The sequence below is a fragment of the Trichechus manatus genome, unplaced genomic scaffold (genome assembly GCF_000243295.1).
Source record: "Trichechus manatus latirostris isolate Lorelei unplaced genomic scaffold, TriManLat1.0 scaffold00006, whole genome shotgun sequence".
NCBI lineage: Eukaryota > Metazoa > Chordata > Mammalia > Sirenia > Trichechidae > Trichechus > Trichechus manatus.
The window spans coordinates 25,450,841-25,465,476 of NW_004443942.1; the positions used below are offsets into that span (position 1 = coordinate 25,450,841).

The window sequence follows — 14,636 nt, forward strand, 5'->3', positions numbered from 1 at the left end:
CTCCTTGCCTTCTTGTCTTTGCTTTTGGGTGATTGTTGACTTCTTGGTCTCATATAGTTAATTGTTCAATGGAGCATATTACTCACGGGTGATATTGTTTGTTTTATAAGCCAATTTATTATTTGACTGAAAGGTGACGTACAGAAATAGCTTCAGTGCAAGTTAAAGGGTATCTTAGGGTGATAGTCTCTAGGGTTCCTCTAGTCTCTGTCAGTCCAGTAGATCTGGTGTTTTTTAGGAATTTGAGTTGTGTTCTACATTTTTCTCCCTCTCTGTCCAGTACCTTATATTGTGTTCTTGGTCAGACTGGGCGGTTGTGGTAGCGGGGCACCATCTAGTTCTTCAGGTCTCAGGTTAGAAGAGGTGGTGGTTCCTGTGGGCTGTTAGTCCTGTGGACTATTCTTTGAGCCTTTGATTTCTTCCATTCTCTTTTGCTCCACACGAGTAGAGACCAACAGTTGTATCTTAGATGGCCGCTCACAAGCTTTTAAGACCCCAGACAGACGCTGCTCACCAAACAAGGATGTAGATGATTATCTTTTTGAACTATTGTTATGCCAGGTGACTTAAGTTGTCCCCCTGAGACTATGGTCCCAAGCCTTTTGATCCAGTAAACCAATCCCGTGAGTTGTTTGGATATGTCTAGGAAGCCTCTCTAACTGTCCCATACGTGGTTTGTTACTTATGTGGATATATATGCAGCACACAAAAACGTGTTTATACGTATGCATACAGATACACGTATACATGCATGTGTGTTTACTGGCATATGCCTTCTATACACATATATGCATCAATATCTACCTACATAACCACACACATATTTTTTGGTTGTTTTTACTGTTGTTGCAAAATTGTATGTTACAGCATTTACCAAAATTGTCCCTTTTTGTCATGTACCTCTTGGTGTCTTTATTTATCTTGATCAGGTTGTGCTGACTTCACCCATATTTGAGATTGCCTTTCCCATCACCAAAAGTAACAAGTGTCTGCTATCTAGAAAATGATTCCCACTTCCTCTACCTCCCATCTCTGGTAACCATCAAAGAACTTTGCTTTGTGTGTATATCTATTCTGGACTTTTTATAATGGTGGGGCCATCCAATATTAGTTTTTTTGTGATCGACTTATTTCACTTGCATAATGTCCTCCAGATTCATCCATGTTACATTTTGCGGACACCACATTGTTTATACTTGTGTAGTATTCCATTGTATATGTACCACAGTTTGTTTATCCATCCATCCATCCGTTGATGGGCACTTAGGTTGGTTCCATCTTTTTGCTATTGTGAATAATGCTACAATGAACATAGGTGTACATATGTCTATTCATGTTACTTCTTTTATATCTCTAGGATATATACCTAAGAGTAGGATTGCTGGATCATAAGGTATTTCTAGTTCTAGCTCTTTGAAGAAGCGCCGTACTGTTTTCCATAGTGATTGCACCATTTTACAATCCTACCAGCAATGTATAAGAGTTCCAGTACCCCCACAAACTTGCCAGCATTTGTTGTTTTCTGTTTTTTTAATGGTTGCCATTTTTGCAGGGGTGAGATAGTATCTCATTGTAGTTTTGATTTGCATTTCAGATGGCTAATGATCTCAATCATCCTTTCATGTATTTGTTGGCTACCTGAGTGTCCTCTTTGGTGAAGTGTCTGTTCATGTCCTTTGCCCATTTTTTAATTAGATTTTTTTGTTGTTGTTGAAGTTTTCTGTATATTTTAGAGATCAGACCCTTTGTCAGATACGTTGTTACCAAAATTTTTTTCCCAGTCTGTAGATTCTCTTTTTACTCTTGGTAAAGCCTTTTGATGAGCATAAATATTTAATTTCTAACCAAAAACCAAAACCAAACCCATTGCCGTCGAGTCGATTCTGACTCATAGCGACCCTATAGGACAGAGTAGAACTGCTCCATAGGGTTTCCAGGGAGCGCCTGGTGGATTTGAACTGCCAACCTTTTGGTTAGCAGCCACAGCTCTTAACCATTATGCCACCACAGTTTCCATTTAATTTTTAGGAGGTCACAATTAATGTAATTTATCTTCTGTCATTCATGCATTTTTTAGTTTTGTTTGATAGACTATTTATGCCGAAAAATAGTTCCCCTAGCTTTGACTCTGTTAATTTCCAGGAACTTTAACAGTTTTAGCTTTAACATTTAGGTCTTTAATCCATTTTGACTTAGTTTTTGTGTATGATATGATTTTTAGTTTTTGTGCCTGATTCATTTTTCTGCATATGGATATCCAGTTTTGCCTGCACTATTTGTTAGAGACACTTCTTCCCCTGTTGAATAGACTTTGACCCTTTGTTGAAGATCAAGCTACCACTAGATGGATGAATTTACTTCTGGGTTCCCAGTTCTGTTCCCTTGGTCTATGTGTCTGTCATTGAACCAGTACCAGGCTGTTTTGATTACTCTGTCTGTATAGTAAATTTTGAGATAGGGAAGTGTGAGGCCTCCTGCTTTGTTTTTACAATATTGCTTTAGCTATTCGAGGCCTCCTCCTTTTCCATTCAAAGTCGAAGATTAGTTTTTCCAATTCATTAGAGAATGTTGTTGGGATTTGGATTGAGATTTCATTATATCTAGATTTTTTGGTAGTATTGACATTTTTGCAATGTTAAGTCTTTCAGTCCATGAGCATGGAATGGTTTTCCATTTTCAGCTGCTTTAAAAAGACAAAAATATTCTCATATACTCATCATTAAACTACTGGAGTTTTTGCTGGTTTTGTACCCTACTAAAATGGATAGACTGTTGAACATTCCACATTTAAAAGTTTTGTAGGGGAGTGGGGGGATCTTTCAGTGTTTATTTTAAAATAAACTTCTTGACTTTTCTCGTGTGGTTGTGGTACATCATACTGGAAAGGTTATCTGTTTACTTTTGTAAATGAGTATTTTTGCTAGCACCTCTGCTTTAGTGCTTTAAGTGCCATCTGCCTGGGATGTACCACAACCATATGTTAGCTATATTTTGGGGGGCTGGGTAAAATATTTGTGGTTTATTAGGTGATCTCTAGATGATGTTATGCTTGCAATCCTATACAAAACTAAATTTGCTATCTGTAGAAAATAATTTCATTATATTTAACATGACAAAGTTGAAGTAAATAAGTTCTTCATGTAGTGATGGTCTCTATGAATCAGTTCTGAGATGAGATTGAAAGAAATTCCTTCTAGATTTCCAACTTCTGTGCATTAGTGAAGATGTAAATGTGTAAAAGTTTAGTAGTTAATTGATTATTTCTATGTGAATTTTTAAAAGAAGTGTTCGTTTTGAAATATTATACTTTTTTTTGCTTCTGTTATCACAGTCTAAATGTAAAGCTTTTATGTCTCCATTCAGACTATTTTTTAAAGAAGTGCCTCATGACGGAGCAGAAAACTTTATTTCATCAAAATCTGAGTCTTGGTATTAAGTGTCCTTTATAGTATGTGAATGCTCATCCTAGCTTCAGAGAGCCTTTGTTTGATCAATTGCCTATTTTAGCAGAATTGCAAGGAATTAATTGTTGCACGTCACTGTAGCTTCTTGTTGTAGCAAGACTCCCCATACAAAATACTTTTATAAATGCACAGTATCAGTCATCTCCCATGGGTAATGAAATTTCTTTTTTAAATTTAGGGTAGGATGTCATTGATTATATTGGTTAGGGCAGTTTTATTTCTAGATCCTAATATTCCTAAAAATATAAAAGTTTTTTTTTCTTCCATTTGATATTAAACCAAATACCCTTAAAATGTATCGATTAGTGTCTATAGTTCATCTCCTTATACATGCAACTGTGTTGCATGGGTGACTTTTCCCAGTAATAGGAGACAAGAGAATGTGTGCTGCTTCTCAGAAGACTCATTAACTGAGATGCTCAGTTGACAACCAATTCATAAAATGTAGAAGGTAGTTGAGCAGTTGGCCTCCTAAGTGTCTTAACATTTTTTGGATTGTTTTATTTTTTCAAGAATATATTAGTCTAACTAGGGAAAATGGGATGCAGGTAAGCACTAAGCTCAAACTTTTTTACTTCATCTTTAAGCTGATCCACATGCCACATGAGTTCTTATTAAGCACTTTGTTTTAATAGCTATGAATTATATTTTAAAGAATCAGTATTGTCCTTGAGCTTTTCCCTTCTATAGAATTAATGGAAAAGGAAAGAAAGCTCAGGAAAATGCTTGTAAGTTGTTAAGGCTCGTCTCTGTATCTTTTCTAATTTTGAATTCTGTAGAAGTATTGGAAAAACTAGTCAATGTTTTAAATCACATTAGATTAATCCCCCCGCCCCCCCAAAAAAAGCCAACCCTGTTGCCATGAATTCCAACTCATAGCGACCCTATAGGACAGAGTAGAACTGCCCCATAGGGTTTGCAAGGAGCAGCTGGTAGACTTGAAGTGCTGACCTTTTGATTAGCAGCTGAACTCTTAACCACCGCCACCAGGGCTCCCACGTTAGATTAGTCATGTTAAAATCTGATTTTTTATTGTCCTTGAGAGAAAGCTGTTTCAGTTGTGTACACCAACCAGCAAATGTCTTAAGTAAAGAAGTAATGTTACTTGTGACAGAGAAGAAAAGGATTAAAGAAATCTTCTGTTCGGTAGACTAAGCTCTTGAGAAGGTTAGGCTACTACTACATTCTCTCAATCAGGATTTTATTATCTCCTTAAACTGTTCTGAAGTGTAATACAGTTCTATGCAGCAGCCTGGCTTTTTGAGTGTAGGCTGTGAAAGATCAGGGGTTTGTCTCTGATACAGTAAAGTTTTTAGTGTATTCTTTTTTTGTAAGTACTAGTTTTCTTTCTAGTGTTTATATTATGGAGATTTTTGTAATGAAACACTAAGATTCCAGCAGTTTTGGTTATCTATTTGCCAGTCATGCCAAGTGCTAGGCATTGAGTGGAGACAAAATCCCTGTCTGATGACACAAAAGCAAAATAGTTGATGATAGGTATTAAGGCCACGATTGATACAATGCAACCTAGTTAAAATGATCAGGAAAGACTTGGTTGAAAGGGATAATTGAGCTAAGACTTGAAGGAGAGGTATAGTAAACTTGGCAGGGAGGGGAAGAGAAGAACGTTTCCAAAGGTCCTATCTCCAGTGACTGGGAAGTCTTCTTGGCACAAGTGGAAAGAAAGTAAAGATTATGAAGAGGCTGGAGAAACAGGTAAGGGCTGCAGTCAGGGCCTTATGTTTACATTCCATGTTAAGTTTTGTCGCTTAACAATTGGAAACCATTGAAGGTTTTTAAGCTGTGGAGGGTGGGAGGCTGGTGGATTACCTAATAAAATTGCCATTAAAAAACATGGTGTAGTGTTGAGAACAGAATGTATGGGTAGGAGTTTTAGGGAGGCTATTGCAGTGTAGTCTATGTGAGATGATTATAACACAAACTGGGGTTGGGTGGGGTGAATGAATTCTATAAATTTCATCAAAACTGGGTACTGCTCATTATCCTTTGTGAATTCTTCACGTGTCAGTTGTCAGACTTTGACTTCCCTAGGTGATCTGGCCCAATCCCATGGCTTGGAATTCATCCGCATTTTAGTCATTGCTGAATATTTCTAGGCCGTAAACTCTTCCAGACTCAGTCAACATCTTGATCGCAATGCCTTGAGGATTTCAAATCAAAACTGACTTTCTCTCATACCCTGTATCTAGTCCTCCCATCAAGAGCACATGGTTCTACCTTTAAAGTATATCGGGAGTCATGTAGCACTTGTGACTGCCAGCCAGCATGACAATCCTAGAAGAGGTAACTGCAATAACTTAAAATGGTTCTGGTTCTCCCTGCTCCTGCTTCTACCGTTCTATAGTGTAATTTTTGCACCACAGCCAGAGTGGGCTTTTTAAGAGAGATTTTGTCACTCCTGCTTCCCAAACGCCAGTGGTTTTCCATCACATCTAGAATTAAGTTCTGAATCTACGTTCCAGAAAGCCTTATATTTTATATTATGTGGCCCAGTTTCCTGCCGTTTTCCCTCTTGCTCACCGTGCTCTGGCCAGACTTGTTGCTTTGTCAAGATTTTTCCCATGTCGGCCTTTGCACATGCGTGTTAAGCCTGGAAGGCTTTTCACTCAAATATTCTTGAGGCTCATGCTTTAGTCATTCATGTCTTTGTTCCAGTGTCACCATCTTGGGGGCCTTCCTTGCCCCTCAAATTTCAGTCACATTTTACTTGATACTTTCTTAACATTTAAAAGTAGAATCATGTAAGCAATGGGAGGGGGGAGACAAGGATATTTTATTAACAGTAGCGTCGGCATATCAACATTCAATGGATTAGAAAAAAGTTTGATGATGGAGTTGGACTAGAGGGATGGTGCTGGCAAATACATGAAGAGTTGGGGGGGCTGGTAATTTGGGGGAGGGGTTTCAAGGGATAAAGGGGAGTAAGAAGTTTCTTTGGACATCATGAGTTTGAAGCATCCAAGCAGTTGCATATGTGTATCTGAAGTTGACTGATCTGACCCAAAGAAAAAAATGTAAAACTACGAAGTAGGTGTAGGGGGCACTTTTAGTAAGTTCTTCCACGAGTTCGCCTGGGGAAAGTAATTGAACAGCAGAATACCCCCAGAGTTGGTTTTCAGAATTCCAGCATTTGATGGCCACTTTGAGGCCTAAAGAGATACTGCAAAGTATAGCTGCTGTAGCGGTGGGTGGAAGCCCTATGGAATTCTAGACGGGTCCACAAGGTGTCAATATTGCGGGGTAGGGGGGGATCAGTTGAATGAAATGGATCTGTTCATGGAGTTTCTGCATCTTAGCACATCACAGTGGGAAGTTAAATAAGGGGATCAGAAAAATGGTGGCATAGATCGCTGGAGCCAGTCGTCTCGCACAATCAGGCTAACACTGAAACCCTGGATCACTAAAACCGTGTGCTGCACCCAACCTTACCAGGGCACCCAAACTAGCCCTAGCACAATGGCAGGCGCTGGGATGCGGAAGATGTAAATAAATCACACATCTGTATTTTGCTTTTGGTAGCTAGAGTATAGGGCGCCATGGTGGTAGGGTGCTAAAAGCGCTTGGCCGCTAACAGGTTGGAGGTTTTTACACACCAGCGGCTCCGTGGGAGAAAGATGTGGCAATAATACACGAAAGAGGCAAGTTGCACCTGGCACCATAGCTATCGCGAGAAGAGGCCAAAGCTGGAAAGCCGAGTAATCTTACGTGGTATCTCCACCTCCCTGGTCTCTGACGTCATCATCAGGCGACAGGGTTCGAGGAAGGTCCCCTTCGTTCTCCGCGTGGTTAGTTCCCTCGCGCGCGTACTGCCTTCTAAAGCCTGAGCAGGATGCGCGTCCCTCTCGACATCTGAGAGCAGGCGGCAGGGCATCCGCTAGGGGCATCCTGCTGGGTCCTCCTCACTCCTGGGGCCGCTCTGCTCCCACGTGGTTCCGCTTCGCCCCTGGCTGGGATCGGCTGGCCTGCAGCCTCAGGTACCCCGTCACGGGAGGGTTGGGGAGGGGTGCCGAGGTCGGCGTCTGTGTCCTTACCCACTCTCGGGCGGGCTCATTGTGCGCTCTAGAGGGCAGCGCTGCTGGAATCCCAGCCTTCAGCTACCAATAGCTGGAGGAGCGAGGTGGGTGGGTGACAGCACTTTGCTCTCCGCGGAGATTTCCCAGTGTTCCTGGTTGCAGCACTGGGCTTTCCACTGAGGCTGTCTATCGATTCGCGCTCTTTACTATGCTATGCTTGTTCTTTATTCCATGTTTTCAATAGTCACATTCAAGACTTTGTTTTCTAGTACACCTAGAACGGTGCTTCTCATATATTTGCTAAATGATAGGTGAGTGAATGAGAAATAATATTTCCTCTACTTCAAGGCCTTCGTTATCCATTAAGCCTTCCATGGCAGCCCCATCCACACTAATCTCACCTTCATCAGACCACTGGCTGTAGTTATTATTTTTACATCAAATTTTGTGTGTCTTTAGTTGTCCCTCATCTCTTTCCCTTAAATACATTCTCCAAGGAGAATGAAAGCGTTTGAAGTCAAGGACCTTATTTGGTATTTCTGAGGCACAGTAACTAGAGCAAAAACAGCCCTTAGTAATTAGTTGTTGATTGAGTTGTGGAATCTTTATGTGGCCCACAACACAGGACCTCCAAGCTGGGCAAGTTGGTGAACAGGAAAGAGCTCAGGCTTTGAAGTCAGGCACACCTGAGTGTGATTCTGTCTCCATCCCTTGTCTGCCTTGGGGTACTTAAATTCTTTATACTTGCATCTTTCTTTATAAAACAGGGAGTGTTGATGGTGATATAGTGTTTTATAGTAAAGACAGAGCTGCTAAGATTTATACTTGGATTAGGAGGTTGATGGGGAGATTACAAGGGACACTTAAGTCATGGTTAAGGTTTAGGTTAAGTGCTCGACTGCTAACTGAAAAGTTGGCAGTTTGAACCCACCCAGCAGCTCACAGGAGAAGGACCTCTGCTGTCATAAAGATTACAGCATAGAAAACCCTATAGGGCAGTTCTACTCTGTCACATGGGGTTGCTGTGAGTTAGAATCGACTTGGCAGCGCCTAACAACAACGTTTAGAATGCAGCAGGAATTGTAGGTTTTAAGTAGTATATTATGTTTATCTTTATGTTGTAGTAATAGAATTGATTTCCTGATGTCTCTTTGGTGTACTTATTGTGGTAATGATGCAGGTTTTTTTTGGAGGGGGGTTATAATCACATAATTTTAGAGATCTCTCTGTCCAAGTCTTTACTGGGTTTTCCCTCTCTTGAAGAAACAATCAGACACATTTCATCTCGGAAATATTCTTTGCTTTTTTCTCCTAATTTTGTTAATAACATGAATTAAAAAACAAACCAAAAGAACAAATAAAAATCACTTGCAATCCCACCATCCAGAAGTAACTACATTTTGGTATTTTTATGCAGTCTTTTTTTCTCCGTATGTTGTGTATATATGTATAAAAAAAAGTGGTTACGATACTTTATCTTGCCATGTTATTTTTTCTTAAGCATCTATGTAATATCTGTAGATAGTTTTTGAAATAACTGTAACTGCCTATTATGTCTCATGGATGTACCATTATATATTTAAGTCATTCTCCTATTTTTTTTTTTTGATGTTTAAGTTTCTGATTTTTTTTATCTCCTCAATAGAGTTGTGAATTCCAGTTTCCCTGTTGACTTCTTAGGCTGAAGAAGCATTTTTTTCACCTCCCAAACCTGTTTCCTAATTTTAAACATGAGGCTGATTTCTTCCCTATGGCACTGTTTTGAGGGTTAAGTAAGGTGAAACTTATACACGTGCCTAGCACAGCCCCCGGCCCCACAGGAGGAAGCCAGTTAACGTTGTTCCTAATCCAGAATCTGGTGTTCACATTCAGTTGTGTTTCCTTTCTGTCTCTTTTAGTGATAGTCTTCCGCCATGCATCGGAAGAAGGTAGATAACAGAATCCGGATTCTCATTGAGAATGGGATAGCTGAGCGGCAGAGGTCTCTCTTTGTTGTAGTTGGGGATCGAGGAAAGGATCAGGTAAGACTTGACAAACACTTCTGTGTTACTTTGTGTCCCTCTGGGGTTTCAGCACATAATGACATTAAGGTCTCTTTAGCTGGTTTTCTTTAAGTAAAATGCCTATTGGGAACCTTCTTTTGTTTTTTGGAAATGATAAATACTCTCTCTTGGCCCTGAGATTCTGTAACTTCTTTTTTTGGCAGGTAGTGATACTCCATCACATGTTGTCCAAAGCAACTGTGAAGGCTCGCCCTTCAGTACTGTGGTGTTATAAGAAAGAGCTGGGGTTTAGCAGGTAAGCTTGGCCCTTTCTGTGTCCCACCCCACTTAAAATTCCTGACCGTTAGCTAAGTACCAGGAAGTGATTTCTTGACATAGTTTTTTAGGAATCATTAGTGGAGGTGCTATCTCTGAGGACACTTCCAAATGGAGAAAAAAATAGACATCCTTTCTTCATTCTTAGCAGTAAGTTTCAAATCATTTTCATGCTCTTTAGGTCCCCAACCCATTGCCTTGCTCTCTACACATGGTTTTGCTTTCTCCTTTTCTAAGCTGACCAAGCCCATCTTATGCAGGTTCCTTCAGTTGCCTTTTCCTACTCTGTTTTCATTCTTCCTTCCCATTTTTTTTCTGAGGAGGATTTACCTCATTCCATGTCCAAAACATACCCCTTTATCTTCTCTAGAGCTCTTCTCTCACCTCTCAGACTTTTATCTTCTTTCTTCTGCTGGCCACTCCATACAGCTTTTTAACTTTCTTCTTTTTCCTATAAGCATGCCTCAGCTTTTCCCATTCTCAAAATGGTCAGCTACATATCCAGCCTTATCCTCAGGCTAGTATTTTGTCTCATTTTTATTGCAGACACCTTAAAACAGAAGCCTTTTGCACTTCCTTGCCACTCCTGTTGCTGTCTGACTTCTGCATATCTGCTCTGTTCTTTCTCACTGCAGTCAGGCTTTCTGTTTTCTGTTGTCCCCATGGCAGAAACAGTACTTGAGTTTTACATGTGACAGGCCCCAACATCTGGAAATCAGGCTTCTTCCAGAATTCTCAGTGAAAGGGGCCCACCCATGGACCAGGGGAGGTGGGATCACATAGCAGAAGTCTGGCAGCTCTACCTACAACCCTGTATGATGAGTCTTGGGTGGGAGCAGGGAGAGTGCTAGTCCTTGACAGATAACCCATATGTGTCCACCTCAGAAACACTCTCTTTTCTTGACCTCTGTGACAGTCAGACCACCTTTCTGAGCTCTTCTCTTTCCCTTGGTCTTATCTCTGTCCCTAAACTAGCTAGTATGCATGATTCTGTCTGTGGCCCTCTTCGCCCTCCTTTATTCCCAAATGTGTGTCTATCTCCTGCTCTGATTGTTCTCCCAGCTACTATGACTACCTTTGTGACTAGTCAGTTGCCCACATTTAACACACCTTAAATATGCATTCCTCATTTCTTCTCCTTTTGACTTCTCTATTTCACGTCCTGGAATTGCTGTTAGGGCTTCAGACCCTGTGTTCTGGCTCAGCTCCGTGCCTTTTTTCTTGCTGTCTGCTCTGCTTGGAATGCCCCTTCCACCTCTATCTTCTCTACTGAAATCCTCCCCATTTTTCAGGGCCTGCCTTCTACAGGGAGCTTTTCCTAAGCCCTTCTGTCATACCTGATGGCTCCTGTACCCTCTTTAGCACTTATTCTGCTTGTATGGTGCTGGTCACACTCTGCCTCAGGATATAGTTGCTTCTGTACTGGGCTTTTATGTCCAGGTGGTACGCTCCATTAGTTAGGAGGCCTCTCCTGCTTGTCTTTATATTTTCATACTTTCGAATGCTCTAGCATGTTTGTAGTAGATGCTCAGTTAATATGTGTTGAGTGTATTGTTAACAGGCTCTAAAATTATTCTGATTTTAATTGGCACTAAGCGTTGAACTCTGTTAGTGCCTATCCTCGAGCCTTAAAGAAATTTGATTCTGCGTAAAATAAATGAGATTTTGAGCCCGGCTACCACTGCTGACTGCCCTGACTGGGATCGCAACAGAGGGTCCTGGACAGAGCTGGAGAAGGATGTAGAACAAAATTCTAACACACAAAAAAAGACCAGATTTACTGGCCTGATAGAGACTGGAGAAACCCCAAGAGTATGGCCTCCGGACACCCTTTTAGCCCAATGGTGAAGTCACTCCCGAGGTTCACCGTTCAGTCAGGGATTGGACAGTCCCATAAAACAAAACAGGACTAATGAGGCACAGTAGTCCAGGGACAAGGACTAGAAGGCAGGAGGGGGCAGGGAAGCTGGTGATAGGGAACCCAAGGTTGAGAAAGGACAGTGTTGACATGTCTTGGGGTTGTTAACCATTGTCATAGGGCAATATGTGTACTGACTGTTTAATGAGAAACTATTCTGTTCTGTAAACTTTCATCTAAAGTACAAAAAAAAAAAAAATTATCGATGTGAGATCAGATTGACAGCAGCAACTCAAAAGGTTTGATGGGAAGCCTAAGGGGCAGTGAGTTGGAGATGATGGTGATGTAATAATTTGGAAAAGGATAGTGAGAATAGCAGCACAACTGGAAGAATATAATCGATGTCACTGAATTGTACATGTAGAAATTTTTGAAATGGTGCGTATCTTTGGCTATGTGTATTTTCACCAAAAAAGAAAAAGGGTCCTCCAGGGTCAAGAAGGGAGAGTGTCGACATGTTGTGAGTTTGTTAACCAATGTCATAAAACAGTATGTGTTCTGACCATTTAATGAGAAACTATTTGTTCTGTAAACCTTCACCTAAAGTACAATAAAATAATTTTGTTTTAAATATAAGAGAAAAAAAAAAGATTTTGAGTAGTTTTGCCTTAAAAAAAGTATAAATATCATATTGTAGAAAACATGAAAAATACAGAAAAATCACAAAGATGAAAGTAAGATCACCCGTAATCCCAGCACCCAGAGATTGTTAGCGTTTAGGTGTATGTCACTGATATAGAGGTTTAAAACATAATTGGTATTATGTTGTATGTACTTTCTCAGAGTTGGGTAGGTAGGCGCCTTTAATGTAAATTTGAGAATAAGGGCTTTTGCTTGTTGGCAGAATTTAAAGTTCCTGAGGCTTCTGATTCTCACTACTGATCACTTGGTAAATGTGAGATGGTTATAGAAGCAGGCAGCTCACAGTTTTCTGGGCAGACTTGCCTTTCGAATTTAACCCACAGGTTTTACTTTGAAAAGTTTATTCTGTTGTAGCCTTCCCACCCCATCACTGTCAGGTCCTTGAGCTGGCAGTGTGTCGTGGTAAAGCTGATGCTCCCTTCTGAGTCATGGACTTAAGGCACAAGCCAGAAGGAATGGTGAAGATGAACTCACTGACTGCCTTGGTTCACAGATGAATAAGTGGAGGCCCAGAGTGCTTAGGACCTTGATTCTAGCTATTAAGTTAGAAAATTGTGGTTAAATTCTGATCAGCTATAATCCTTAATTCTGGAGCACTCTTATTCTCTCTTTCTGTAAGAGAAAAAGGTAAATAACAATTGGAGATTCAGGGTTTTTAAGACAGAAAAAAAAAAACCCTTCAGGGATTTCTGAGAGACTTAACCAATTCTACTGCAGCCCTTGCATCCTCTGTCAGTGTTGTCTTAGATTGGAGGATTTGCTTCCACAGTTTGAGTAACGAAGGAGATGAATGTATTCAGGAAAGATTTTCATCCATAAAGGACTCTATCATGACTGCTTTTCTCAAGCCCTCTGAGGAGCATCACGGTGTAGTGGAAACATCGCTTAAGAGTCAGGAAACGAGGCCACCTAGGTTTGGTTTCAAGCTCTGGCTCTGGCCAAATACTGTGCGGTTTAGATACTCCCATTACTCCTCTTTTAAAGTGAAGCATTTGCGCAAGGTCACGGAGTAAAACAGTAGGGTTTATACGCAGGCATGTCACTGCTCACTCCGAAGCCCATCTTTGTAGCCTTCTGCTGTAATGCCTCTCCAGCTTTCTTCAGCTTTAACATGAGGGAATTAGCTTCACAATTTCCAAGTTAGCTCTGAGGGTCTGATTGCATGATCGAATGAGGCTTTACCCTGTCTCCAACTCTCCAGCCCCTCTGGTTAACTGGCTTTCCTGGGTTGGGGGTGATTGCAGCCACCGGAAGAAAAGGATGCGACAGCTGCAGAAGAAAATAAAGAATGGGACACTGAGCATAAAGCAAGATGACCCCTTTGAACTCTTCGTAGCAGCCACAAACATTCGCTATTGCTACTACAATGAAACCCACAAGATCCTGGGCAATACCTTCGGCATGTGTGTCCTCCAGGTGGGTGACCTCCTCTAGCCTGTGGGATCAGCGGGTGAGCCCAGAGCACTGAGGTGCTGGGGCTGACTGGTTCCTCAGCGAGAACTGGTGGTATAGTAAGGTGAGAAGATTCACATCCCCACCCCTAGAATTGTTAATGGAAGACTTGGCTATTTTTCCAAAGGAAACTTAATCACTTACGCCTATATGAAAGCAAAGTGATCCACTTAAGGCAGCACTTGTCTGGAGATACTGAAAACTAAAACGAAACCCACTCTCATCGAGCACGTTCTAACTCACAGCGACCCTATAGGATGGAGTAGAACTGCCCCACAGAGTTTCCAAGGCTGTAAATCTTTATGGGAGCAGACTGCTGCATCTTTTCTCCTGCAGAGTGGCTGGTGGGTTTGAACCGCTGACCTTTCAGTTAGCAACCAAGCTGTTACCACTGTGCCACCAGAGCTCCTTCCTGGAGATACTAAACATGGCTTAAGTTTTATCACGGCTAGTTCTAACCAGCTGAAGTTGATAAAGGATTGAACATTGAGTGACCCTAGGACTCCAGAGCCCTGTTGGACCTAACCAAAGATTTCTTCCCTGACTAGTGAGCAGTGGAACTTATTTTAATCAACTGGGTACAGACCTGTGGACTCATATGTCCTATTCAGAGTGCTTCATTAGTATAACTATCATGACATCTTCTTTATCCCTCCCCTGCCCACCCCCGCACCCCACTCCCCACCCCCCAACACACACTTTCTTGTTTGTAAGAACTACTTGGTAAATTTCTTCAGTGGTATGTGTTCTCTTGTCTGGCAAGTTACTAGTTGAAGTTTTGCATTTTTCCTTGTTTTCAGCTCTGGTA

At 41.2% G+C, this 14,636-nt stretch overlaps 1 protein-coding gene across 1 annotated transcript in view; it reads left to right on the top strand.

The window, feature by feature from the left end:
- The first annotated feature begins 7,402 nt into the window (after window positions 1-7,402).
- The window catches only part of NAT10 (N-acetyltransferase 10), a 34,307-nt gene continuing 27,073 nt past the window's right edge, over window positions 7,403-14,636 (top strand). The window contains exons 1-4 of the mRNA XM_004369781.1: window positions 7,403-7,459; window positions 9,397-9,519; window positions 9,705-9,796; window positions 13,621-13,792. Of these exons, the coding sequence (XP_004369838.1) occupies window positions 9,412-9,519; window positions 9,705-9,796; window positions 13,621-13,792 (372 nt within the window). The 5' untranslated portion in view covers window positions 7,403-7,459; window positions 9,397-9,411. The remainder of the gene's footprint in view (window positions 7,460-9,396; window positions 9,520-9,704; window positions 9,797-13,620; window positions 13,793-14,636) is intronic.